At 43.6% G+C, this 26380-nt stretch overlaps 1 protein-coding gene across 3 annotated transcripts in view; it reads right to left on the reverse strand.

Moving 5' to 3' along the window:
• Nucleotides 1-422: 422 nt before the first annotated feature.
• The window catches only part of LOC135505805 (exostosin-like 3), a 40847-nt gene continuing 14889 nt past the window's right edge, over nucleotides 423-26380 (reverse strand). Inside the window, exons 2-7 of one of the 3 annotated variants that reach the window (XM_064924952.1) lie at nucleotides 17788-17864; nucleotides 9192-11821; nucleotides 8293-8420; nucleotides 6853-6997; nucleotides 4683-4811; nucleotides 423-4051 (exon numbers count right to left, since the gene is read on the reverse strand). In XM_064924952.1, the coding sequence (XP_064781024.1) occupies nucleotides 3842-4051; nucleotides 4683-4811; nucleotides 6853-6997; nucleotides 8293-8420; nucleotides 9192-11333 (2754 nt within the window). In that variant the 5' untranslated portion in view covers nucleotides 11334-11821; nucleotides 17788-17864 and the 3' untranslated portion in view covers nucleotides 423-3841. Of the gene's footprint in view, nucleotides 4052-4682; nucleotides 4812-6852; nucleotides 6998-8292; nucleotides 8421-9191; nucleotides 11822-17318; nucleotides 17697-17787; nucleotides 17865-26380 lie in introns of those variants that run through there. The other 2 variants (XM_064924954.1, XM_064924953.1) reach the window with 2 other exon arrangements.

The raw sequence follows: 26380 nt of genomic DNA on the forward strand, positions 1-26380 counted from the left end.
ACCACACCCCGGCTTTACTGTTACAAGAACCCCCTCCTCCCTCGCTCTCCTGGCTGGTGATCAGGGGAGGAGTCTCATCTCTCCCTCTTGTGATGTTAGTGGCTCAGTGTTTAGTTCAGGCTTGCTGCCCGACGCCCCACACCCATTGGGTCACGGTTTCTACCGTGTGCAGCCACACCTCGCAGCATGGAGTCAAGGAGAGATGGGTGACATGTTGCGCTGAGATCCACAGTATGCTGACTGAAGTAAATCCCTAGAGTCTAACTTCCAGTGTCATTGATGAAGCTGAACATGCTCATAGTGGCTAATAACGTGTGAGAATAGAGAGCGCCAGGAAATGTATGCCTACTTTTTCATTTCTGTGGTGAAAGGAGGAGACAGGGAGTTAGACGACAAAAGAACAACACGAGTCAGAGACACGCTTTAAACTAACGTTGAGATTTTAATTCCATGTCTGGCCTTCAACGGCTTGTTTTACCCTGTCATCAGTGGTCAGTCTGGTACAGAACAGGGCAGGCAGCAGTAGTTGCAGTTGGCAGGTAGCCTAGCCCAGGGTCCTATTCATTGGGGCACACTAGCAAACAGCTTTAAAGCGTTTTTAGATTTGAGATTTTTTTTAAACATTTTAATGTATTGGACCAACTCCAGGTAGGGACTTCCTGTTTCAGTCTGTTTGGTGCCTAATGAACAAGACCCAGGGCTGGGTGTGTTGGGGGAAACAGTCCCATGAGCGCATAGTTTCAGAACACTTAAACAGCTAGCTAGAGGAATGATTGGTGGCTTTTTCCTGGCCCTCTTTCTTCATCTGTTGACACTAGAAAAACCAGCTGTGTCATTGTCCGCAGAGGGGGAAAATGGGGAGGGGAGAGGTGGGACTTCCAAAGCACTGCATGAGACGTCACCCGAGTCGACCACTCCCTGCCCCTGGAAATGTTAGGAGTGTGTCTGTCAGCCAGGTAATTTTTCAGACAGCATCTGGAGCTCAAACTCAAGCCACTGGTATGTGTGAGTGCACATTATTGCAAATGGGCTGACTGAGTCAGTCAAAAACAGGTTTGAGCACATACCCAGACTGTAGTGGTCTCAAAGACTTGATCTCAGATCAGTTTTGCTTTTCACCTCTTAAAAAGGTTCAGGTTAGGATTGGCGTAGGCTAGAGATGATCCCTATATCTGTGTTTTAGGGCGAGCTGTCAATGCCACCTGCTGGTTCTCGTTAGTGTTCTAATGAGCCCCCCCACTGGGCACACGCACTGGTTGAATCAAAGTTGTTTCCACGTCATTTCAATGAAAGGACTTTGAACCAATGTGGAATAGATGTTGAAGTGGACCAGTGATGCGTGGTCAGTCAGGTGAGGAGGTTCCGTTGACCAAGATCACGTTTCATTTTATTGCAGTCATCATTTCTAGTCACAAAGTTAATTAACCCCTTCAGAAGCAAACCTTGGTATACCCATTTTATATATTCAATTCAATAAATATACAGACATCATGGGGACGATAATGTGGAGTTCCATAGTTTGAACTTCCCAGAATCAAATAGATTCCTATTGCTGATCAACAGTGTCATCACATCTCCTGAATCATCTCAAATAAAGGATCTAGTGTTACAGATTAGATCCTCGAGTCAAATCAATGGAATTAAGCCAGAAAAGGTCAACGCACTTTAATTTACAAGGGCTGTATAGGCACTGCCATTTCAATTGGTGAGGGGGGAGACAACTTTCTTTTTTTAGGAGGGAGGGAGTGGGGGGATACTGTCTAAAATGGGTGAAGGGGCAAGGGTGTACCAGACCGCTTCCTATTAACAAGCGTTCACATTGTGCACTCTGCAAAACATTGTGCTGTTTCTTCAGCAGTTAAAATCGTACCTATTTGGCAAAGAAAACGTTCATTGAGCATCAATCGTTACAAAATGAAACTTGAGGGACCGGACGTGGAGACGCTGTACAGAGAAGCAGCTCATTTTGGAGGTTAATACTGAATGGAACTGTGATGATGATGAGGGATAGAAACACCAACATAAGCTTGTTTTTCAGTTCCTTGCAATAAGGTCTGATATTTTTAGACTTGTGTTTCCCAAAAGTGCCCAATTGAAACAATTATTAAATGTTCCGAGGTCAAGTCTTCCCCTAGGTACAGATCTGGGATCAGCTTCTCCTCCCCCAATCCTAACCTTAAAAGGTCCAATGCAGCCATTTTTATCTCAATATCAAATCACTTCTGGGTAACAATTAAGTACCTTACTGTGATTCTTTTTGACCATTTTAATTGAAAACAAACAAAAATAGCTTCTTAGCAAAGAGCAGTGGTCTGAGCTGTTATTGGCAGAGAGGTCTCCCTCCCACCAAAACAGGCTGAATTGTCTGGCTTTTCAAACAGCTCTTACACTAAAAAAGGCGTCACCATTTTCACAGTATTATTCCAACCTCACAGTGTGGAAATACATGATAAAACACAAAAATCAACGGTTTTGACTGCACTGGGCCTTTAACCATTGGTGGGGGAAATGCAAAACTGACCCAATATCAGAATCTAGGGGCAAGTTCACCCTCCTCCATTACTGAACACTTCATTAGAGGACTATATAGGAACAGCTACCCCGTCATTTAACGCCGACCATTGATTGGTAGCCTAATACCACCAAGATCCAAAAAGTCACAAAAAGCCGTGTAAACGCTCAGTGACGGCTGGTGTCAACCATTCTGAAAACAACAGGGCCTACTAAGTGTTTCGGTCCAGCTTAAAACCATTGTAGTCTGCTGTAGCTTTAACAAACGTGTTAGGTAATTGCTTTCCCATTTTCCTATGAATATTTGAGCAATTTTTTTTTCGGGGGAGGGGGTAAATATATAGAACTTGTGGCCTAATAATCCTGTTCTTTAGTCTCCATCTGTAGTCATTGAGAGGCAGAGTGACAAACGGGACTCTTGTCTGGAGTTAGCTTCGGTCTGCCCATAGAAACAAAATCTACTCTGAGAATGGCCATGGTCTGAGGGGCTTTGCCCATTCTAGTAATTCTATTTCTATGGGTCTGCCAACGACAAGAGGGTCTTGGTGACTGATAATCCCACGTCGAGATTGAGATCTACAAAATTAAACACCACGTAAAAAAAAAAACACTAAAAAAAACAAGATCACCGAAAAAAAATACTTCTGCGACCATCAGTGCTTCTCTCGCGGTTTCATATACAAGAGTAGGGTATATAAATGGAAAATGAGTAAAAAAAATAATAAAATAAAGAAATGAGTGCAATGACAAACCGTATATGCCTTTGCCCCTTTGTTTCTCTCCCAAAAGGTTACATGTCTAGCTAGCGATTCAGGAGCTCAGGACCCACTGCGACAGTCCACTGTCTCTCGGTCTCGCTCTCCCTGTGTCAGTTTAAAACCAGTTGTTTACATTGTCAGTTTGAGTTTGGCTCTGAGAGTCAAGTTAAGTACTTGGGTAGGCAGTGTTACCACCCCTCGTGCCCATAAAAAGTGGCGCAAAAAATTGAATCTGTAGTGGTTGCTGATAAAACACACAGATGACATGAGGACAGAAAACAAATGAAAAGGCTTTTTGATTGGCAGCGGCCCTTCTCTGCTTCCAGCCTATCAGGGGTTCCAGAAAAAGGTGTGGGGGGGGCGGCTCTGAGGGGGTTCAGCCAATTAACTGGAGAGGATTGTTATTGTACATCCTAGATCCAATTCATAGGTGTAGGCCCTCACCCCCAAACCTCCATCCATCTCAGAACCAGCCCTCTCTGCTCCCTCTTCCGCCTTTCTTCCGTTTTGCCCGAGTTCCTCATTCTCTTGCTCCGTTCTGCCCAACTTCCTTAGCTGGGCCTAGCCCTGGGCTAGATGAACTTGAAGCACTTAGTCTTGTCGTGGGGCAGACGTGTCTTGAAGAGCACAGAGTCCACGCGGAACTGTGTGTAGAGTAAGGGCATGTAGCCGTACACCTTGACAAAGAAGTTGATGCACTTGTGGCGCTCGTGGAAGTGAGAGTCGTCGTGCGACAGGGCCTGCGGGCAGCCGGGGCAGCGGAAGGTCCAACGAGACGTCACCTAAGAGGGAGGAAATGGAAAGGGTGGTGTCTGTGTGTAGCTAATCACAATGCTACAACCATTTTGATTGCTTTGTCGATACCATGAACATGTGGTCGTAAAATATGGCAGTGTGTGCGAATGAGACAGAATACTTGCACAGAATTGAACACCGCGACACATATTACAGTGCATAAAATAAGGTTGATTCTCCAGGAAAAGGAAAGTCACTCATTGGTTATAGGAGGTTACTTCCCACCACATGCATTATTCACCTGCCTTATTCTTACCAGGGCCAACTTGCTGTCAAGTCACACACGCCATCGATGCCTGTTCTAATTCCGGAATGGAACACCTGGGAATATTCCAAGATTCCAGGTCCCAAAATTCCCCCTGGCTCGATTGGCATAATTAGTCCGCTAGCCATAAATATGTATATACTAGTATAAATGTCTTGCAAATAGATGTCGAGGGAAACGCAAGCGTAGGGCAACAATCCAATCTTGTTGTGCTCTGATTTATAATTTGCCACAGAATATTGAGCATGTCAGGTTGAGTAATGGTTGGCTAAGTGAGCAGAAATATAAATAAACATTGCCAGGGGGTGTGTGTCTTTTTTTGGAGTATACGTGTGTGTGTGCGCCCCACTGACCTTGATAGGGGGCTTTCGGGTGATGTGTGACACCAGGAAGTTCATGGCGATATCCTCGCAGTTGATGTACTCGTCCACCATGTCGCGGATGGCCTGAGGCATCACATACGAGTACAGGTACGCGTAGTACTGCAGCAGAGAGACAAAACATATGAGGGGATCAACTGGCATTCCGTTCATTAGAACACGCAATGTAAAAAAAAAAGAAGAAGAAAGTGCAACAGAAAATGAGCGAGTCCAGTGGACAAGTCATCCCTCTGTTTTAGGTTCTTTTCTTCCGTTTGGTGCCTAATGAATATGGCCCAGGTACAATGAGGGTGAGACAGGTCAGACCAAAGAAAGTACAAGGAAGTCATGGAGAGGAGGGATGAGGGTGATGTATCTTATAGAAGACAGGTGTCGGAAAGTATTCAGACCCCTTCCCTTTTTGATACGTTACAGCCTTATTTTAAAATGGATTAAATAAAACATTTTACTCTTCATTTTACACACAGTACCCCATAATGACAAAGTGAAAACAGGTTTTTAAGATTTGTTTTTACATTTAATACACCTAAAAAATACAAATACCTTATTTACATAAGTATTCAGACCGTTTCCTATGATACTCGAAATTGAGCTCCGCTGCATCCTGTTTCCATTGATCATCCTTCAGATGTTTCTACAACTTGATTGGAGTCCACCTGTGGTAAATTCAATTGATTGGACATGAGTTGGAAAGGCACACGCCTGTCTAAATAAGGTTGCATAGTTGACAGTGCATTACAGAGCAAAAACCAAGCCATGAGGTCAAAGGAATTGTCCGTAGAGCACAGAGACAGGATTGTGTCGAGGCACAGATCTGGGGAAGGGTACCAAAACATTTCTGCAGCATTGTTAAGTCCCCAAGAACACAGTGGCCTCCATCATTCTTAAATGGAAGAAGTTTGGAACCACCGAGACTCTTTCAACAGCTGGCCACCCAGCCAGATTTAGCAATCGAGGGAGAAGGGCCTTGGTCAGGGAGGTGACCAAGAACCCGATGGTCACAATGACAGAGCTCCAGAGTTCCTCAGTGGAGATGGGAGAACAATTCAGAAGGACATCTATCTCTGCAGAACTCCACCAATCAGGCCTTTCTGGTAGAGTGGCCAGTTCGGAAGCCACTCCTCAGTAAAAGGCACATGACAGCCAGCTTGGAGTTTGCCAAAAGGCACCTAGAGACTCTCAGACCATGAGAAACAAGATTTTCTGTTCTGAATGCCAAGCGTCACATCTGGAGGAAACCTGGCACCATCCCTACGGTGAAGCATGGTGGTGGCAGCATCACGCTGTGGAGGTGTTTTTCAGAGGCAGGGACTGGGAAAATAGTCAGGATTGAGGGAAAGATGAACGGAGCAAAGTACAGAGAGATCATTGATGAAAACCTGCTCCAGAGCACTCAGGACCTCAGACTGGGGCGAAAGTTCACCTTCCAACAGGACAAAGATTCTAAGCACAGCCAAGACAACGCAGGAGTGGCTTTGGGACAAGTCTCCGAGTGTCCTTGAGTGGCCCAGCCAGAGCCCAGACTTGAACCCAATCAAATATCTCTGGAGAGACCTGAAAATAGCTGTGCAGCGATGCTCACAATCCTACCGGACAGAGCTTGAGAGGATCTGCAGAGAAGAATGGGAGAAACTCCCCAAGTACAGATGCCAAGCTTTTAGCATCATACCCAAGAAGACCTGAGACTGTAATCGCTGCCAAAGGTGCTTCAACAAAGTACTGAGGAAAGGGTCTGAATACTTATGTGATATTTCAGTTTTTTTTATATTAGCAGAAATGTCTAAACCTGTTTTTGCTTCAACATTATGCAGTATTGTGTGTTGATGAGGGAAAACGATTTAATCAATTTTAGAATAAGGCTGTAACGCACAACAAAATGTGGAAAAAAGTATTTCCGAATACACCGTAGGATATAATAATATATGCAATTTAGCAGATGCTTTTATTCAAAGTGACTTGCAGTCGCCGATACACTTTACATTACGGGTGGTCCCGGGAATCAAACCCACTACCCTGGTGTTGCAAGCACCATGCTCTACCACCTGAGCTACAGAGGACCACCGAACAGAGCTACGTGCAGCATAGAGGTCAGGGCTCACGGGGTTGAAAGGTGTCACGACGGGGGACGGAGGAGGGGGAGTACCTTGTGAAAGAAGGCGGCGCCCGTCAGCACCATGGACAGTTCACAGGAGTAGTTAGAGTTGTAGAGCCATGACTGGTGGTTGACATCCCAGGCATGGAACCTCCCGGGGAAGCCCACGATGCGGTCCCTGGCCTCCCGCCACACCCTGATCCACACAACCAGAACAAGAGAAACATGACGAAAAAGGCAGCAATATACTGGGGAGAATGAGCTGAGGAGAATTGCATCAAAATGCGACCACAATATATTAATATTGTATTGTACATGTAGGCCTATAAGGAAAATCATACAGCTGACAAAAAGGTCTCCCACAGCTCGTCAGCGAGGACGGCAATCTACAAGGAGAAGAGATATGTGTTCTGTTGTGTATTATTTTCGGACGTGCACACAGATGCACACGAGACTACAAGGACGTGCTCACTGATTGGGGAGTATCAACAGCTACATGCTGTTATCAGACGACACGCTCCTACTTCTGGAAGTCTCTGAAAAATGCTTGGCACGTATAAGAGTATAACCCCTTCCCTTTGAGATATACTACATTCCCATTACACCCACGCTATAGAACGTCCCAGTGGGAATTTAGCCGTGGTTCTAGGTGAGGGAAAAAAATGATTACAGGATACTTCATGACAAATGACCCCATTCATACGGTGCCTGCCTGGACACGCTGCAAAAGTGGTAAAACCTGTGGACAATGCTGCAGTCGGGGATTTTGGGAAGCTGTTCAAATGGTCAAGAATCAATATTTACCCATTGATTCTTGAAGAATGTAACTTGTCAATAAATGACTTAGGGGGCAGTGATCTATCTTTATCATAACCCAAAATTACAGGCCAAGGTTGTATTTCTCCATTGTTTACAAACAACAAAGAATGGAAACAAAGTACATATAGCTACTAGATATGGTTTAAAAATATGAACAAACATGTCCAGTCACTGCGTGTAGAGCGCCGTCTATGGATTTGAGAGGTGTTAGCTTTTTTCTCTCTCCTCTGTTTTGAATCCCACAATGTAACATTGCCCATGGCCCTGATGTGATATTCAAGGTGAGGCAAGTCGAGTACTGTACGCTCATGTGGCGTTTGAAAGTCAACATGGTCCATTTCTCTCTTGTTGATCTGTCAGGGTCAGTTGCATTTGTGCCATGTTTTGGTTTATGCTGTGGTACTGAGCTGAAAATGCTTTTAAAATGTCAGCGTGCGTTTTTTTATTATTATTATTATTATATATATATATATATATTTTTTTTTTTTTACTTTTGGAATAAGTGTCGATTCACACAATGCTTGTCGACATCTGTAGACAAATCATCGGTCTGCTGGGTTCCAAAGAAAAATGTATCTCTTCGAAAATCAATGAGGCACAAAACAAAGTACACTTTCTTTCTCCAAAGAGCTTTGGAACCAATGACTGGTCCCAGACTCCCCTCGAACTGACCTGAACCCAAACATAATCTCGTCATGGCGGAGGTGTGCGTCGTCGTCGATGGACAAGATGGCCTCCGTCTCCACGGCGTCCCAGGGCAGGAAGCGGTTGTTGAGGCTGTTCTTCTCCGTGCGCACCACCTGCAGGACAGGAGAAGTGTTAAAGAGAAAATATTTGAGTATTTTCTTAATGTAGTTCACTGTTAATACAATCCCAAGAATGTGTGCTTGTCGGTAGTCAAGATATAGGACTTTGAATACAGAGCAAAAACAGTATGTTTTGCATCACTATCCATTTAATGTGGCATTTCACGAAAGTATAGCACAGGGTAATGGTCCAAACCACTCAGCCCCCCCTTTCTCAACAGCTTTATTAGGCTAACCCATCGAACAAAAACATGAAAGTATGGAATGATCTAATAGCATTCAATAGTTATGAAGTTTGTCAAATGTGTGGACCAATTAGGCTAGTCATTCAAGATCATTAAACTATCCCTCCCATATCTCCCTACAGAGAGGGAATCTCTTTCCTACAGACAGTGTAATTGGGATACTTGAGTATTCTGTTTAATTTCCATTCTAAAAGACAGACCTATTCTGTGGACGTCACACTTTATATCAGCTGGTGTAATTTGTCCGGCTGCCCTGCAGAGTTGTAAGCGAAGCAGGGAGAGCAGATTAAATGAGTTTCAGCAGCTCGACCAATGTGCTTGAGCACACTCTCAGACACACACGGCCTTCCAAGACTGCTGCGCCACGACACAAGTTGCACTATTTGCATTTCAGAATGGGGTAGGACGAGCAGGGCCTTTCAGATCACTCTCTCCCATTCAATCATATTGTTCAGTCTGAGCAGTGAGCACTAAGCAGCGGGGGCATGTTTTGTATTCAGCGGCGGTGGAAAGTACTCACCACGATGGGCAGGCCGATGTCTGGCCACAGCAGGTCGTCTGAAGGAGGCTTGGGGGAGTTCCACACCACCACCACCTTGTTGAGGTAGGGCAACCCGTTGAGCCTTTCCAGGGAGTTCATTAGCACCTCCTCCCTCTCGTAGGTCAGCATGACCACCGTGAACTGCTCCCGGGGCACGTTACCACCCAGCGCTGCCTGAAACTCCTTCCCCGAGCCCCCAGCACCGCCGCCAATGGGGCGGAAGCCCGTGCCCGAGCCCAGGAACTTGGCCTCCGAGGGCAGCACGGGGTCCAGCGGCGTGTGGGGGAACAGATGGAAAGGCCCCGGGGCACGGTTCCAGGTCTGGTAGGTGTTGGCTGACGTGTAGGTAAAGTTGCGGAGGAAGCGTGGCGAGGCGTAGGGTGGCTCCGTCTCCACGGGGCCCAGGTCCAAGTCACCATTGTCGGCCAGATTGGCGTCCGTGCCGGCCATCTTGCCTGCTTTGTGGGGGATCTCCTGGGCGGGCTCCTCGCGGATGGGTGCGGCAGGCACCTGGATGCTGGTCCGGACGCTGGCCAGGATGGTGCCCAGTACATTCTCCGAGGTGGAGAAGTAGGTCTCCCACAGGAAGCGGCCCTGTCGTCGCATGGCCAGCAGGTCGTTGTCTGATAGGCTGCGCAGCAGGAAATGCAGCTCGGTGATGCGGGGCTTAGGCACCATGATGGCTGCCTCGCTCCAGCGGATCAGCTCATGGTAGGGCAGCCTAGCGTGGTCCCCAAGCACCACAGGGATGGCCCCCACCTCTAGGGCTTCAAACAGCCTCATGCTACTGCCTGCAGAGGCCACCAACTGACAGTCCCCGGGGGAGATGACCAGGGCGAAGGTGGAGGCCTTGAGGACCTCGAGCCGCTCCTCCCTCTCGCCACACAGAGCCCACTCGGTAGGCAGGCTGGGCCGCGGGCTCTTACAGGTGAACTCCACCAGCACCTGGTCCAGGCGGCTGTCCTGAACCGCCTTGAGCGTGCCGATGATGCGGTCATCGTAGTCGGCTGGCGCATCTCCCTCCATCTCCTCCTCAAAGGACTGGTGCGGTCCCTCCTGCAGGCTACTTCGCAGAGACTCCACCTTTTCGCCCTGGAAGGTGAACAGGTACTTCCTCTTGACGGGCACCTGGGGCGGCACCTCCAGGAAGTTGGGCTCAGAGAGGGCGTGGACCAGCGGGGACACCACCAAGTCAAAGCCCTCGCGGTACTGCTGTTCTAGGAAGGTAGACTGGGCCACTGCCGCTCGGCCCGTGCTCACATTGTACAGGAAGTTCTGCGTCATGGACTTTCTGGAAAGATGGACCAGGAGGTGGTTGTGTCCATCAGACCTCCAGTAAGGTAGAGCCTTCAGCTGCTTCTCCAGCTCCAAGGAAGCCGGGAGGGGGGAGGAGGGAGTCTCTTGCAGCTCCCCAACCAGCACCACATACAGACAGGCGATGCTGGGGTTGTTCGTCACATAGATGCTGCTCTTTACCGAGGTGACGAAGGCCTGCTTGACCAATGGGTCCAGGGACTCGCCCCAGGGGTAGGAGGCCGTGTCATAGACATACACAGGGAAGCCAGAGGTCAACGGGCAGCGGGCGTAGTCGAAGCAGGAGCGCAGGCGGCAGGCACGGGCAGACTTGGGAGGGGGCAGGCCTGGGTCGACCTTGTCGGGTAATAACCTCACGGGCAGAGAGAGCTTGGGCTGGTTCTGGGCCATCAGCTCTTTGTACGAGTGCTCCGTCTGGCTGATGACATTCTTCAGCTGCAGCAGGTCCTGCTTGGCACTGTCGATGCTCCGCTTGCACGCCTCGATGCGCAGGTTGAGCCGGGAGATCTCCCCGTTCAGCTCCTGCCGCTTTGCCTCCAGCTGTAGCAGCTCCTCACTGACTGACTCACGGATGCGGCACAGGTCTTGCACGTGCTTGGTCTCGCACAGTTCGCCGCCGGGCCGCGGGCCGAAGATGCGCTTGTCGGGGCCGCCTGCCTCGTCGATGGTGGTGAGGTAGTAGTGGGCGATGAGTGGGAAGAAAACCAGGATGAAGAAGAGCATGAAGCTGAGCCAGGTGAGGCGCACACGCCGCAGCAGCCACGGCTGGCCGCCGGGCCCCAACCCGCCACCGTTACGCTGCATCATGGGTTAGGGTCACTGGGCTTAGCTCAGCGCCGGAGTCTCTACTAGTCTACAGGGATCAGCAGCCATGGTGCAACCTCGTCAACATGCTGAAACAGTGTAGCCGCTAAACCATCATAATTGTTAAATCGACTTGTTTTGTCCTCATAAAATGTCATCTGAGTGGATCTACCTGATTGTGCTTTTCCTTTTGGGATCAGATGTTGGGGGACTTCACCTTTGTCTTGCTGGCGTGCCATAGTTCAAACAAGTCCTTGCCATCGTTCCTCTTGTATGGTGTAGTTGTATTTCTGGCCTATGTGAGCAAACTGTCGGGTGGAAAGGAGCCCCTGCTGGTAAACGTTGGGGAGGAGGGCATGGCTGGTCACAGTCCTGCAGTGTGGCATCATGGGGCAGCTGCTACTGCCCTGGTTGTGCCCATTTCTTCCAAGTCTGTCAAATAATGAAAGGCCTCCAAATTCTCCTTCAACGTTGAATAACAAGACCTGAAACTGATAAAGAGAAACTATGTCAAAATGATAACATTTAAGGTCACTTAGTTGGCATTCTTAGTATATCAGATTGAAAAGTCCAGCCTTCACGTCATAATCCAAAATAAGAACCATACCAGAATTCTGATGACATCACCAGGATAAACATTCTTAACAATTAAATTGTGTCTGTGACGTGACATATGTTTTAAGTTAACACAAAAATACACAATTTGAACATCCATTTGAACGGAAATACAAACTAGCCAATGTGAAAATGTATTTCCCAAAATAATGCTTCTTTGATGGTTCAAACAGGGTTGTTTTTATCATTATGATGAGTCTAGTTTTCCCCCATGTCTCTCCACAAGCCTAAAACAGATCAGTAACCTATCTGATCAGCAGCACTGTGCATACTGTATCAAAACCGCTGACACAAGGTATGGTTCATAGTAACAGCATCTCATATCCCTTTAGGCATCATCCTCATTAGGAACTAACGGTTTTCTCCTCTTTGCTGGCTTCCCCAGGCTAAATCACAAAGGAGACAGGTCTTCCTGTTGAACAGCTCATTTCTAAAAAGAGAGACTGTAGAATCACAATACGCTGTGTTGGAGGAAACAGTAACAACAAAGTTTTGGCTTTGCAATCAGCAGACCATTAGCAGATAAACCAAAGCGCTGATAGGAAAGACATACTGATTAAAATGGTAAGGGCAGCCAGGGACAGGAGGAGAGACCAAAAAGGACATATTAGGCATTTGTTCTCAGACAAGAGTCCTAATGCATCAGAAAAGAATGAAAATAGCCTATTCTCCAGCAGACCAAAGACAAAAAAAAAGGCATGGAACACAAACTAATCAATGCTGGTTCACACCAGTCTTGGACAAGGTGACAGAACACAAACAGGACAGAACTAGACTATCTAAAGGACAGAGAGTACAGTGTCCTCACTGCTACATATTGGTAGATACGGCTTGTTTGGCTGAAGGCCTATCAACTAGGCCTGCACACTAAACCACAAACACAATGTTCCCCGATAGGACTAACATTACAGAATGGAGTTCAGAATGAGATTTCACACGGACACATAATATCACAAAATAGAAAGTGTGAACAAGTAGGTGTTTACTTTGGCAACAGACAAGGTTCAGTTGCAGATGAGCCATAAACTCACAGCCGTGACAAATAGGCTGCACCATTCATTGGGCTACAGTGAGACCTAATCTGCAGAAGGGCCACTTTCACTGCTGTCCGATTATAAACACGTTTGCCTGCCTGCTCGATTATAACACAGATTACTAAAAGCCTTGTGACGATTTGGAGACTCAAGCATCCAGCATATGCATTTTTCTCAGACTAATGGAGCATCTTGCAATATGGCCACACAGATCTGCTCTTATTTTCAACACTGTACTGTAGCTATCAGGGGCTAGCCTTCTTAACACAGTGTGTGCCATTATGGCAGCAGTTGTCATCAGCACAGCGCCCAGTAGGTCAGCTCCAAGGTGCAACTGTGTCACATGACGTCATCTCTGCCCTGCTGGCCCTTGCACCTCCGAGGTGCCACTGGGAGGCAGAAAGAGGTGCTGGCACTCGAACCCTCTAGGTGCCACTGGGAGACCCGAGAGAGTGCCTATCAGGAGCCTCCGATTAAGTGCTGCGGGGCTGGGATGCAAATCTACAGTGTAATGGGAGGCAGATGCTGCAGCCTCTCGGGGGCAAAGCAATGCCACATCTAATCTGGGGCCATAAACACACCAACTAGAGCCCCAGCTCGCGTTAGCCTTTGAGTGAAACAGTCTCATCTACAACGGCAGGACTTCGGTAATCCTCAGAGTGCATAGTCTTTACTCTGTACCACAGAGTTCAATTTAATCTGTAGAGCATGGATGTGGAACACACAAACATCCACACCAGTGTTTCCTATGGAAAGTTTAGGGGGGGGGTCACGGTGTAGATGGATTTCTACATTTCTACGGTCCAGTAGGACTGAGAAGCTCAGTTCTGGTGACCATTTAAAAGGACATTATAACAAAAATATGTTAAAATAAATAATGCTGACACCCTATAAAATAACATTTCCACACTGAGAAATGAGCCCAATAACATATTGGTAAACTTTGCATGGCCCATATTATTAGGCATGTTATTAGCACAATAATTGCAGTGTTTTCCACGAGTGAATGGAAAACATAGCCAGCCAGGTGTCCCCGGGTCAGAGCTCTATTTTGGTGGCCTCTGGTACATTCTAACGCCTAGATTCCATCTGAAATACACAGCAAAATTATTGCATACTTGAATATGAGTTTACCTCAGTTGGGAAATATTTGTTGTGGTATTGTGTAGGAAAGTCGTGACTTCACAATTTTAATGACTGAAAATGTATGAATTCAGTATATTGTAAGTTGTTCTGGATATTGTCTAGGTCTAGGCCTGCAGTGCCTTCAGAAAGTATTCTTACTTCTTGACTTTTTGTTGTTGTTACAGCCTGAATTCAAAATTGACTTTTTTTTTTTTTTTTACCTCACCCATCTACACACAAAACTCCATAATGACAAAGGGAAAACACGTTTAGAAATTTGGGGAAGGGTATTAAAAAAATCTAATTGCAGAAATCTAATTTACATAAGTATTCACACTCCTGAGTCAATCCTTTGTAGAAGCACCTTTGGTGGCGATTACAGTTGAGTTTTATTGGGTAAGTCTCCAAGCGCATTGCACACGTGGATTGTACAATATTTCTCCATTATTCTTTTTTTCTTTTCTAAAAGCTCTTGTCAAGTTAATTGTTGATCATTACTAGACAGCCATTTTCAAGTCTTGCCCTAGATTTTCAAGCCGATTTAGGTCAAAACTGTAAATAGGCCACATTCAATGTTGCCTTGGTAAGCAACTCCAGTGTAGATTTGGCCTTGTGTTTTAGTTTATTGTCCTGCTGAAAGGTAAATTCGCCTCCCGGTGTCTGTTCCAAAGCAGACAACCAGGTTTTCCAATAGGAAGTGGCCTCTGCTTATTGCTGTATTCCATATTATTTGTATCCCCCCAAAAACTCCCTAGTCCGTGCCCGATTTCAAGCATACCCGTTACATGAAGCAGCCACCATGCTTGAAAATACTTAGTGATGTGCTGGACTTGCCTCAAATGTAACGCTTTGTATTCAGGACAAATAAAAAAAAACGCATTTCTTTGCAACATTTTTTTGCAGTATTACTTTAGGGCCGCATTAGTCACTTAAAAATCATGTTAAAACACTATTATTGCACGCAGTGAGCCCATGCAACATACAATACTTTTTAAGCACATATTTACACCTGAACTTGAATTTATTTAGGCCTGCCATAACAAAAGGGGTTGAATACTTAAATAAATCTGAAATGTCTAGAGTCAACGAGGGGGCTATGCTTTCTATGGAAAATAAAGAACGACGTGGAAGGTGTGTTCCACAACACGCTAGCGGAGAGGAACTGACCTTCCAGGAAGTTGCATTATTTTCCAGAGAAAGCATAGAACCACGAGTTGATTATCCCTTTTATACCATGGCTATAATTTAACACATTTGCTGCTAGAAATGTGTCCATTTGCCAATATAATTGCGTTAAACATCCACTGAAGTAGCTTGCGATTGTACGAGATAGCTACAGTGGGCGCCTTCGTAACCAAACCGACTTGCTAGTTTAGCTAACCAAACCATCGGTCCTAGCTTGCTTTTATGAAAATCAAATTCAACAATGCCAACAATGTTTTCAATTCGACTTTTGCTTTAAAAAGCAGCTCAAACATAGCACATGAAAAAATGAACTATAGACATCGAATTCTACCGTGCTGATATACTGTGCATTATAATCAGAAATGAGTATTCAACAATGACATGGTATAACAATTTAATATATTTTTTTAATTCAGGCTGTAACAAAATGAGAGAAAAGTAAAGGAAAGTGATGAACTGTAGTACATGATCAGGACTAAGAGAACTACTAAGACAACAAACCTGTTAACATTTAAACTTCTCTTGAGAGGAGTCTTATTTACAGTGGTACTGCAAGATATGAATTAACACAATGTATGTTTTTCAAATTATGTATTTTATTAAAACAGAACAATTTAAGGTTTCGTTTTTTTCAGGTTTCCCCGTTCTCACTCTGAAAAATCACAAGTCCACAGCAATGCTTAAACTGCATTCAGGAGACCACTTTTGAGGTCTGGGAAGAATCTGGAGTAATTTTGGGTGTAGTTACTGTTTATTTGAAGTGCTTACCTAGCTGTTTTTGTAGTACCACGTGATGGTAGAGTTTGCAAAACAAATACCCACTGGATTGATTCAAATAATTAGCATATCATTCTGCCAGGGAAGCATAACGTGTTAACTTGGTCGTTAACATTTAATTGAGAAGGTCTTTGGGAAAGCCTCTTCATCTACCAGAAGAGTGTTTTCATTAGCATCCTCGCTAATGGCTACACAAAGCGTTAGATGCCCGCACTGCATTCACTTTGCCTCATCAGAAAGTTTCATTTTTGACAGGTTTTGGCGAGAGTGAAACCGCTAGTGTCGCCTCTGTTGCTGCTGCGTTTCTTCCCTGTCATCGTTCGCTTGGTGACTGACAGGCGCCTATCCTATCAATAGATCACTAGAAGATGCATATCGTTCATTCGAACTGGAGAGGACTCGACGGACTAGAGAATTGAAACTTTTAAAATGGAAAGTAGCCTGGTTAATATGAAGTGGACATTGTAACCGGCTGATTAGCGACAGCCGATGCTAATGGAAAACACTAGCATTATCACCTTTAGCCCAACTGAAGCAGCATAGAGAAGAAAAAAATGCTTGGTTAAAAACAACCCACTTTGGTAACCCAGCACTGGGTAAATATTGGACTGAAAACACACTGGGTTACTTTGACCCGGCCAGTTGAGTTGCCTGAATAACCCAACATGTTAGGTTGTTGGGATTACCCAAACATAGGTTAATTTAACCAACAGTTTCTTACTTTCATGCTGGATTTTATCCCAAAAAATTAGATTTGCATATGTTTTTAGGGAACTCATAGGTCTGTATGTCTCATTGAAGCTACACAAATGTAAAAAATGTTCAACCTTAACATGTGATAACTATACAAAACAACAGGAATACATTTTACACAGGTGGAAAGCCATGCCCCTACTAAACTACGCCTCCAGTCTTCTGTTCTGACCTGCTGGGTCATATCTTTATAACGCATCAACCACCCATCCTGGCTCTTTTCAAAGAAAACCCAACACCTACAACCCAGCAGTTGGGTCAACCAAACAATCCAGCATGTTTTAGTGTAGCGATAATAAATAAAGACAAACATGGGATTGCCTATCTGCATTTACTCAATTGAGCTCATTAGCGAGATCCAAAACGTGATCTTTTAACTAGCTTTCATCCATTTAATTAAATTGAAGTCCCAAAAAACTTGCACAAACAAGTTAATATAATGTAGGCCTATGTGTTCGATTAATGTGATTCCAGTTCATCTGTTATTTTGTATCCTTACCATAGTTATTCATTGGATGGTTCTCCATCGATTGGGTTCCCGCCCATAAATACCTGGGCATTTGGATTGACAAAGTTTATTATTATTTTTTAAACTACGGACGAGCTAGTTAAAATGCGAAGATTTAAATAGATCTTGCCTCACCGTAAATAGCAGGAAGCAGATTGTAGTCAACTTTCCTGCCAGTTCTTGACTATGGCGACACCATTTACCAGATTGCAGCAGCCACTACTCTTAAACCTTTGGATGCAGTCTACCATAGCGCCCTTCACTTTATCACAGGGGACAGTTTTAATACTCACCACTGCATCCTGTATCAAAAGGTTGGCTGGTCTTCATTAAAGTACCGTAGGTCTCTTAATCATTCCCTTTTTGTTTACAAAGCTCTACTACACAAGCTTCCGACGTACCCAACTTCGCTGTTAAAATATATAAACATGACACCAAAACATTTCACAAAGATGTTTACCTCTTGAGGTTCCCCGGGTCTTCACCGAACTCGGTAAATCCACTTTTAGTTTTAAAGCATCTCATTGCTGGAACCAACTACAAAATAAATTGTACAAAACATTATGAACACCTGCTCTTTCCATGACATACTGACCAGGTGAATCCAGGTGAAAGATGTGACATCAATAATGGATAATTTGTTAAATCCATTTCAAATCAGTGTAGATGAAGTGGAGGAGACAGGTTAAAGAAGGATTTTTAACCATTGGGAGAACTTAAAAGCATGTATGACATGTATTGGGGTCCAGAACGGTGGATTAATTTAAAATACAATAGAAGAATCTTAAAATGAATTCTAAAACTCACAGGTAGCCAGTGCAGAGACCCTAAAACCAGTGTAACGTGTGCTCTCCATCTGGTCTTGGTCAGTACACATTAGAGGTCGACTGATTAATCAGAATGGCCGATTTCAAGTTTTCATAACAATCGGAATTTTGGGGCGCCAATTTTTATTTATACCTTTATTTATCTAGGCAAGTCAGTTAAGAACACATTCTTATTTTCAATGATGGCCGAGGAACGGTGGGTTAACTGCCTTGTTCAGGGGCAGAACGATAGACTCACCTTGTCAGCTCGGGGGATCCATTGTTGCAACCGTACAGTTAACTAGTCCAACGCTCTAACCACCTGATTACATTGCACTCCACGAGGAGCCTGCCTGTTACGTGAATGCAGTAGAAGCCAAGGTAAGTTGCTAGCTAGCATTAAACAATCATAATCACTAGTTATAACTAGACATGGTTGATGATATTACTCGTTTATCTAGCGTGTCCTGCATTGCATATAATCGATGCAACGCTGGGGGATGATTTAACAAAAGCGCATTTGTGGAAAAAAAGCACATTTGTTGGACGACTGTACCTAAACATAAACACCAATGCCTTTCTTAAAATCAATACACAGAGGTATATATTTTAGCTAAAAGAAATCCAGGTTAGCAGGCAATATTAACCAGGTGAAATTGTGTCACATCTCTTACGTTCATTGCACGCAGAGTCAGGGTATATGCAACAGTTTGGGCAGCCTGGCTCATTGCGAACTAATTTGCCAGAATTTTAAGTAATTATGACATAACATTGAAGATTGCACAATGTAACAAGAACATTTAGACTTAGGGATGCCACCCGTTAGATAAAATACCGAACGGTTCCGTATTTCACTGAAATAATAAAAATCATTATTTATAACCTTGTCAACATCTTGACTATATTTCCTATTCATTTTGCAACTCATTTCATGTATGTTTTCATGGAAAACAAAGACATTTCTAAGTGACCCCAAACTAGTGTACAATACCAGTGAAAAGTTTGGACACACCTATTCATTCTAGGATTTTTCATGTTACCATTTTCTACATTGCAGAATAATAGTGGAGACATCAAAACTATGAAATTACACATATGGAATAATGTAGTAACCAAAAAAGTGTTAAATCAAAATATATTTTATATTTGAGATTATTCAAAGTAGCCACCCTTTGCCTTGACAGCTTTGCACACTCTTGCATCCTCTCAACCAGCTTTATGGGTTAGAAACCTGGAATGCATTTCAGTTAACAGGTGTGCCTTGTTAAAAGTTAAGTTAATGTATTTGAGTCAATCAGTTGTGTTGTGACAAGGTAGGGTTTGTATACAGACGCCCTATTTGGTAAAATACCAAGTCCATATTATGGCAAGAACAGCTCATATAAGCAAAAGGAAACGACAGTCCATCATTACTTTAAGACATGAAGGTCAGTCAATTCGGAAAATAGGGCCGGGCAATGAAGTTATATCTACTGTAAACCTTTACAGACATGTTGATCGTGACAATTGATAACTTTTCAGACGATAAAAAAAATATATAAAAAATGCTGCATCAGGTCTTTATCTTTTCCGACAGTAGAATTCTGCTGTCATAAAATATTATCTATTTTTTTCCCCCTGAGAACAATAAACGTTGCTGATTGATGTGTTGTTTTTTATGCTGTTTAATTATACTGAATGTCTTGGTAAGTCACGGTATTTAACTAACTTTAAAGTACTTTTGTAGGAGAGAGTGGTCTGTGCACAGGCAGCAGGCTGCGCACGATTATTTGATTGACAGTTCTGGTTGCCTAGTGATGGATTTTAGTCCCGGTTCAGAAGAGGCATTATTTTACAGGTAAGTAAAATGTCTGTTCATATCACCAGAGAAGGTTTCATGGCGGCATAAAAAATACGTAGTGTAGCCTACCCTAACAGACATTCCATAGCCGCATTCCATTGTCTGAAAAGCATAAATTGATCCAGGCTACCGGAAGCCTTCTGCAATTTCATATGAGGCAAAAATGAAGAGCAGGCTACCCTTTGCCTGCAAGACTGGCCCGAAGACATCAATGCCTCAAATGGGCTAGGATTTCCTTAACTCAGTCCTCGGGACCTCAAGGTTTGCATGTTTTGGTTTTTTGCCCTAGCACTACACAGCCGATTAAAAAAATATGCTAATCATCAAGCTTTGATAATTTGAACCAGCTGCGCAGTGTTAGGGAAAAAAAAAAAACTAAAAAAGGTGCACCCCTTGGGGTCCCGAGGACCAAGTTCGGGAAACGCTGCCATGATATTCTACACGCAACAGACCGAAGACTGCAGAAGAATGCAGAAGGGTACTCATACATTTTTGGTAATGTGTATCTCGCAATGTCTTGTCTTGCATATTCACCAAGTAGCCTAAAGTTTGCCTCTTCCTCTCTGGTTCTACTTGAATTACACAACTTCCCAGGCCTTTAAAGCCTAGCGGCTATAACATGGTAAATCATATTTTTTTTGATAACTGAAATGTGATTTCAACTAAAGTGTAGAGAAAAAAATGAACAAAAAAATCAGTTAGGGATTTTTCTTAACGTTAAGGATCTCAACTTTGTTTAAACCTTCACAACCCTAGTCTCAATGCTAACTCCCTGCTTAAATAAAGGTTGAAAGATACCGTATATATACAAAAAGTGAACACCCCTTCAAATTAGTAGATTTGGCTATTTCAGCCACACCCTTTGCTGATAGGTGTATAAAATTGAGCACATGGCAATGCAAGCTCCATAGACAAATAGTGGCAGTAGAATTGCCTTACTGAAGACTTTAACGTGTCACCGTCATAGGATGCCACCTTTCCTACAAGTCAGTTTGTCAAATTTCTGCCCTGCTAGAGCTGCCCCGGGCAACTGTAAGTGCTGTTATTGTGAAGTGGAAACGTATTGGAGCAACAACGGCTCAGCCGCAAAGTGGTAGGCCACACAAGCTCACAGAACGGGATCGGTCTGTCCTTGGTTGCAACACTCACTACCGAGTTCCAAACTACCTCGGGAAGTAACATCAACACAAGAACTGTTTGTCGGGAGCTTCATGAAATGGGTTTCCATGGCTGAGCAGCCGCACACAACTGTAAGATCACCATGCACAATGGGTGGAGCGGTGGAAACGCGTTCTCTGGAGTGATGATTCACGCTTCCCCATCTGGCAGTCCGACGGACAAATCTGGGTTTGGCAGCTGCCAGGAGAATGCTACCTGCCCCAATGTATAGTGCTAACTGTAGAGTTTGGTGGAAGAGGAATAATGGTCTGGGGCTGTTTTTCATGGTTTGGGCTAAGCCCCTTAGTTTCAGTAAAGGGAAAGCTCAACACTACAGCATACAATGACATTCTAGATGATTCTGTGCTTCCAACATCGTGGCAACAGTTTGGGTTAGGCCATTTCCTTTTTCACAATGACAAACACAACGCGACCTCACTAATGCTCTTGTGGCCTAATGGAAGCAAGTCCACGCAGCAATGTTCCAACATCTAGTGTAAAGCCTTCCCAGAAGAGTGGAGGCTGTTATAGCAGCAAAGGGGGGGGGGGACCAACTCCATATTAATGCCCATGATTCTGGAATGAGATGTTCGACGAGCAGGTGTCCACATACTTTTGGTCATGTAGTGTAAAATAGAAATCCATCCCCGGTAACAAGCCCCCTGCCTGTACTTCTCACAGAAACCACTTCATGTCACGAAAGGTATGTGTAGTCTGTTCCTGCATCTTTAAAAAGTGTGCCTCGACAGAATTGTTTTCTTCATTTTCCATATTTTTTTGGAGCGTGGTGGCAATTCATTTGCAGTGGCACAGCGCCACAGCTAAATTACTTTAGCAGAAACACTGATCCACACACACAGTATTGATCATGCCAGACACAGCTTATGTGAGAATCAATGATAATCTAATCATCGGCGTTACGAGGCAGTTTTATGTTCAGCTCCTAATCGACGGCAGGGTCCATTTGCACTTGCACTTTCGGGGAAAGACAACCACAAGGAGGTACAGACTGAGGCTGTAAAAGGCAGCCCGGAACACATTGTATTACAGCGGCATGCATTACGATACTGTTTCTTTGTCTTCACCTTAAAGCGGGCTACATCAACAGGAACATGTAAGGCTTGGGCCACCTCAATTATTTCAGCTCCATTTCAGAATTCTGCAACATGATCAAATCAGGAGGCCCGGGTTGTTCTCCCGGGAGGGGGTAGAGGCAGAAGCACAGCCTGATGACCCAGATAAAGGAGCAGCCAGTCGAGGAGTTAGTCAGCACGTTGGTGCTCAGAGCCGGGGAACAGAGCTGTCTAATGTAATTGCGATATCAAAGTTAATTTCATTTTGGCCGTATAGTGAGGCTGCTATGAACTCGAGCTGTTAATGTCTAGCTAATTTTTTAAAGTTATAGAATATGCGTCAGGTGACAGTGACAAGGCAACATGATGAAGTCGGCATGAGGAAAGGGGAGTGAAAAGGGAGAACTGAGCGTAGAATCATGAAAAGGGCCAAATATCAGCCTAGTTAGTTAGACTGGAAGGCTTTAGGCCTATATCCTTATGGTAAAGAGTAAGACCAGACAGGTCTAGACTGGGCTCGTCAGTGCGGAATTGGGCAGAAAATACAAACCGATTTTATAAGGCCCTAAGAGAAGTGAGTCAGGCAAGCGTCAGTGGCTCTAGTTTCTGAGGTCGAGACGAGTTGAGCCATCACTGGCTAACCCTCCAGACAGAGTTTAAGAAGCACACGGTCAGAAGAACAAACTTCCCGGTTCCCACACTATCATTTCGCCAGGCAAGCGACAAGTGCATCTCTAAATGTTTGAACAGTCTCTCTGCACACAGGCTGGGTGAGTGAAAGAGAGGGAGTCCTACACTTCTGGCCAGAATATCATATCAGGGTATTAAAAAAATAAAAGAATTGACAGTATTTTATGTTTTTGAATAATGAACGTTCAAAATTTGCTTCGTGAGTAGTGCGTGACCCTAGGGTGGCAACACATACATTCTAAGTGATTTCATTGAGTATTTCTCCATTCTGATTGTTTTATACTGTTCAATTGAACTTCAACCAAAAATTATTTTCAGCATTTCCTGCACTCATTTGAGATCATTTCCACACTGCCGCTTAGGGATGCACGATATGGGCAAACAATCTAGGCCTTATTTTTAACCAAATATTGCAATTGCGATTTGACTTGTGATTTAGAGCAAAACACTTGGGTGAACTGTTGGAATCATGAAAACAGAATGATTATTCTAATTCTATAGTTATAATATAATAGCGGGCATTTTGAATACAGTATTTGAAAACAAATAAATGCCAAGGATGAGTTATTGGGACGGGTAGGAACCAAGTGTTGACAAGTGTTTCTTAGGGGGCCCTATAATCTTTGGCTACATGTAATGTTCTCTCAGCTACTTCACGTAGCTAACATTCTTGCTTTGCGTATTTCTCTTTGATTTAAAAAAGATACTGTTGCACAAAAAACATGAATGTAGGTCTAAACAATCACAGGGATTATCAGGCTGTATAGCTAGTAGATGTCGACCGATTAATCGGAATGGCCGATTAATTAGGGCCGATTTCAAGTTTTCATAACAACAAGTAATCGTCATTTTTAGACACCGATCATGGCCGATTACATTGCACTCCACGAGGAGACTGCATGGTAGACTGAATACCTGTTATGCGAGTGCAGCAAGGAGCCAAGGTAAGGTGCTAGCTTGCATTAAATGTATCTTGTAAAAAACAATCAAACATAATCACAGTTAACTTCTTTGTGACTGGGGGGCAGTATTGAGTAGCTTGGATGAATAAGGTGCCCAGAGTAAACTGCCTGCTACTCAGGCCCAGTTACTAATATATGCATATTATTCGTCGATTTGGATAGAAACCACTGAAGTTTCTAAAAACTGTTTGAATGATGTCTGTGAGTATAACAGAACTCATATGGCAGGCAAAAACCTGAGAAAAAAATCCAACCAGGCAGTGGGGAATCTGAGGTTTGTCGTTTTCAAGTCATTGTCTATCGAATATACAGTGTCTATGGGGTCATATTGCACTTCCTAAGGCTAGATGTCAACAGTCTTTAGAACCTTGTTTGATGCTTCTACTGTGAATGAGGGGGGAATGGGAGCTGAATGAGTCAGAGGTCTGCCAGAGCGGCATGAGCTGCTCACGTGAGAGCGACCTGCGTTCCATCGCATTTCTACAGACAAAGGAATTCTCTGGTTGAAACATTGACGATTTATAATAAAAACATCCTAAAGATTGATTCTATACATCATTTGACATGTTTCTACGGACTGTAATATGACTTTTCTTCTGAACTTTTGCCTGGACTTGCCCACGCGTCATGAGTTTGGATTGTGTACTAAACACGCGAACAAAAACAAGGTATTTGGACATAAATGACGGACTTTATCGAACAAATCAAACATTTATTGTAGAACTGGGATTCCTGGGAGTGCAGTCTGATGAAGATCAAAGGTAAGTGAATATTTATAATGCTATTTATGACTTTGTTGACTCCACAACATGGCGGATATCTGTATGGCTTGTTTTGTTGTCTGCGCGCTGTACTCAGATAATTGCATGATGTGCTTTTTCGGTAAAGCTTTTTTGAAATCTGACACAGCGGTTGCATTAAGGAGAAGTGGATCTAAAATTCCATGCATAACACTTGCATCTTTAGCAATGTTTATTATGAGTATTTCTGTAAATTGATGTGGCTCTCTGCAAAATCACCGGATGTTTTGGAACTACTGACCATAACGCACCAATGTAAACTGAGATTTTTGAATATAAATATGAACTTTATCGAACAAAACATACATGTATTGTGTAACATGAAGTCCCATGAGTGTAATCTGATGAAGATCAAAGGTTAGTGATTAATTTTATCTCTATTTCTGCTTTTTGTGACTCCTCTTTTGGATGGAAAAATGGCTGTGTTTTTCTGTGACTAGGTACTGACCTAACATAATTGTTTGGTGTGCATTCGTCGTTAAAGCCTTTTTGAAATCATACACTGTGGCTGGATTTACAAGTTTAGCTTTAAAAATGGTGTAAAATACTTGTATGTTTGACACTTTCACTGGCTGTCGCCCCGAATATCCCAGAGAGGTTAACTACACATGGCTGATGATATTACTAGTTTATCTAGCTTGTCCTGCGTTGCATATAATCGATGAGGTGCCTGTTTATTTATCATTGAATCATAGCCTACTTCGCCAAACGGTTACTTAATAAGCGCATTCGTGACAAAAGCAGTCGTTGCACCAATGTGTACCTAACCATAAACATCAAAACCTTTCTTGAAATCAATACACAAGTATACATTTTTAAGACTGCATATTTAGTTAATATTGCCTGCTAACATGAATTTATTTTAACTAGGGAAATTGTGTCACTTGCAAAAAAAGCACATCGTTGAACGAATGTACCTAACCATAAACACCAATGCCTTTCTTAAAAAAGAAACCACCAACTTTCATATGTTCTCATTTTCTGAGCAAGGAATTTAAAAGTTAGCTTTTTTTACATGGCACATATTGCACTTTTACTTTCTCCTCCAACACTTTGTTTTTGCATTATTTAAACCAAATTGAACACGTTTCATTATTTATTTGAGGCTAAATTGATTTTATTGATGTATTATATTAAGTTAAAATAAGAGTTCATTCAGTATTGTTGTAATTGTCATTATTATAAATAAATAAATATATTTTTTTAATTGGCTGATTAATCGGTATCTGCTTTTTTTGGTCCTCCAATAATCGGTATCGGTATTGAAAAATCATAATCGGTCGACCTCTAATTGCTAGTTATGTTTTCTCTGACAGTATATGTATTAGCTTGCTAGCGATTAGTATTAGTGATTAGCGACTAACAATATTTGGGCCCAACTTGCTAAAAAATGACAAACTTGCTATTTGCAGATGTAAGAAGCAAAGTAAGTGTAATTATAACAAAATTGTTGTCATCAATATTGTTGCATGTGCTACATTGACTATGCAGGGACTGAATGAAAGTGTCTTGTGGTCAAGGAACGACAAACGTGCTCCTTGAGTGACAGGGGGCGGGGCAAGGTCTGTGTGGAAAGCAGCATGGAGAGAGAGAGAGAGAGAGAGCGGAGAAAGATGACTAAAGCGAACTATAAAAATGGACATTGCACGGCGGATAACATTTAACAAACCAAACATTTAAAAACCGCTATAGAAGTAAAAACCCAAACTGGTCAGTGCATCAAT

The sequence above is a fragment of the Oncorhynchus masou genome, chromosome 19 (genome assembly GCF_036934945.1).
Source record: "Oncorhynchus masou masou isolate Uvic2021 chromosome 19, UVic_Omas_1.1, whole genome shotgun sequence".
NCBI lineage: Eukaryota > Metazoa > Chordata > Actinopteri > Salmoniformes > Salmonidae > Oncorhynchus > Oncorhynchus masou.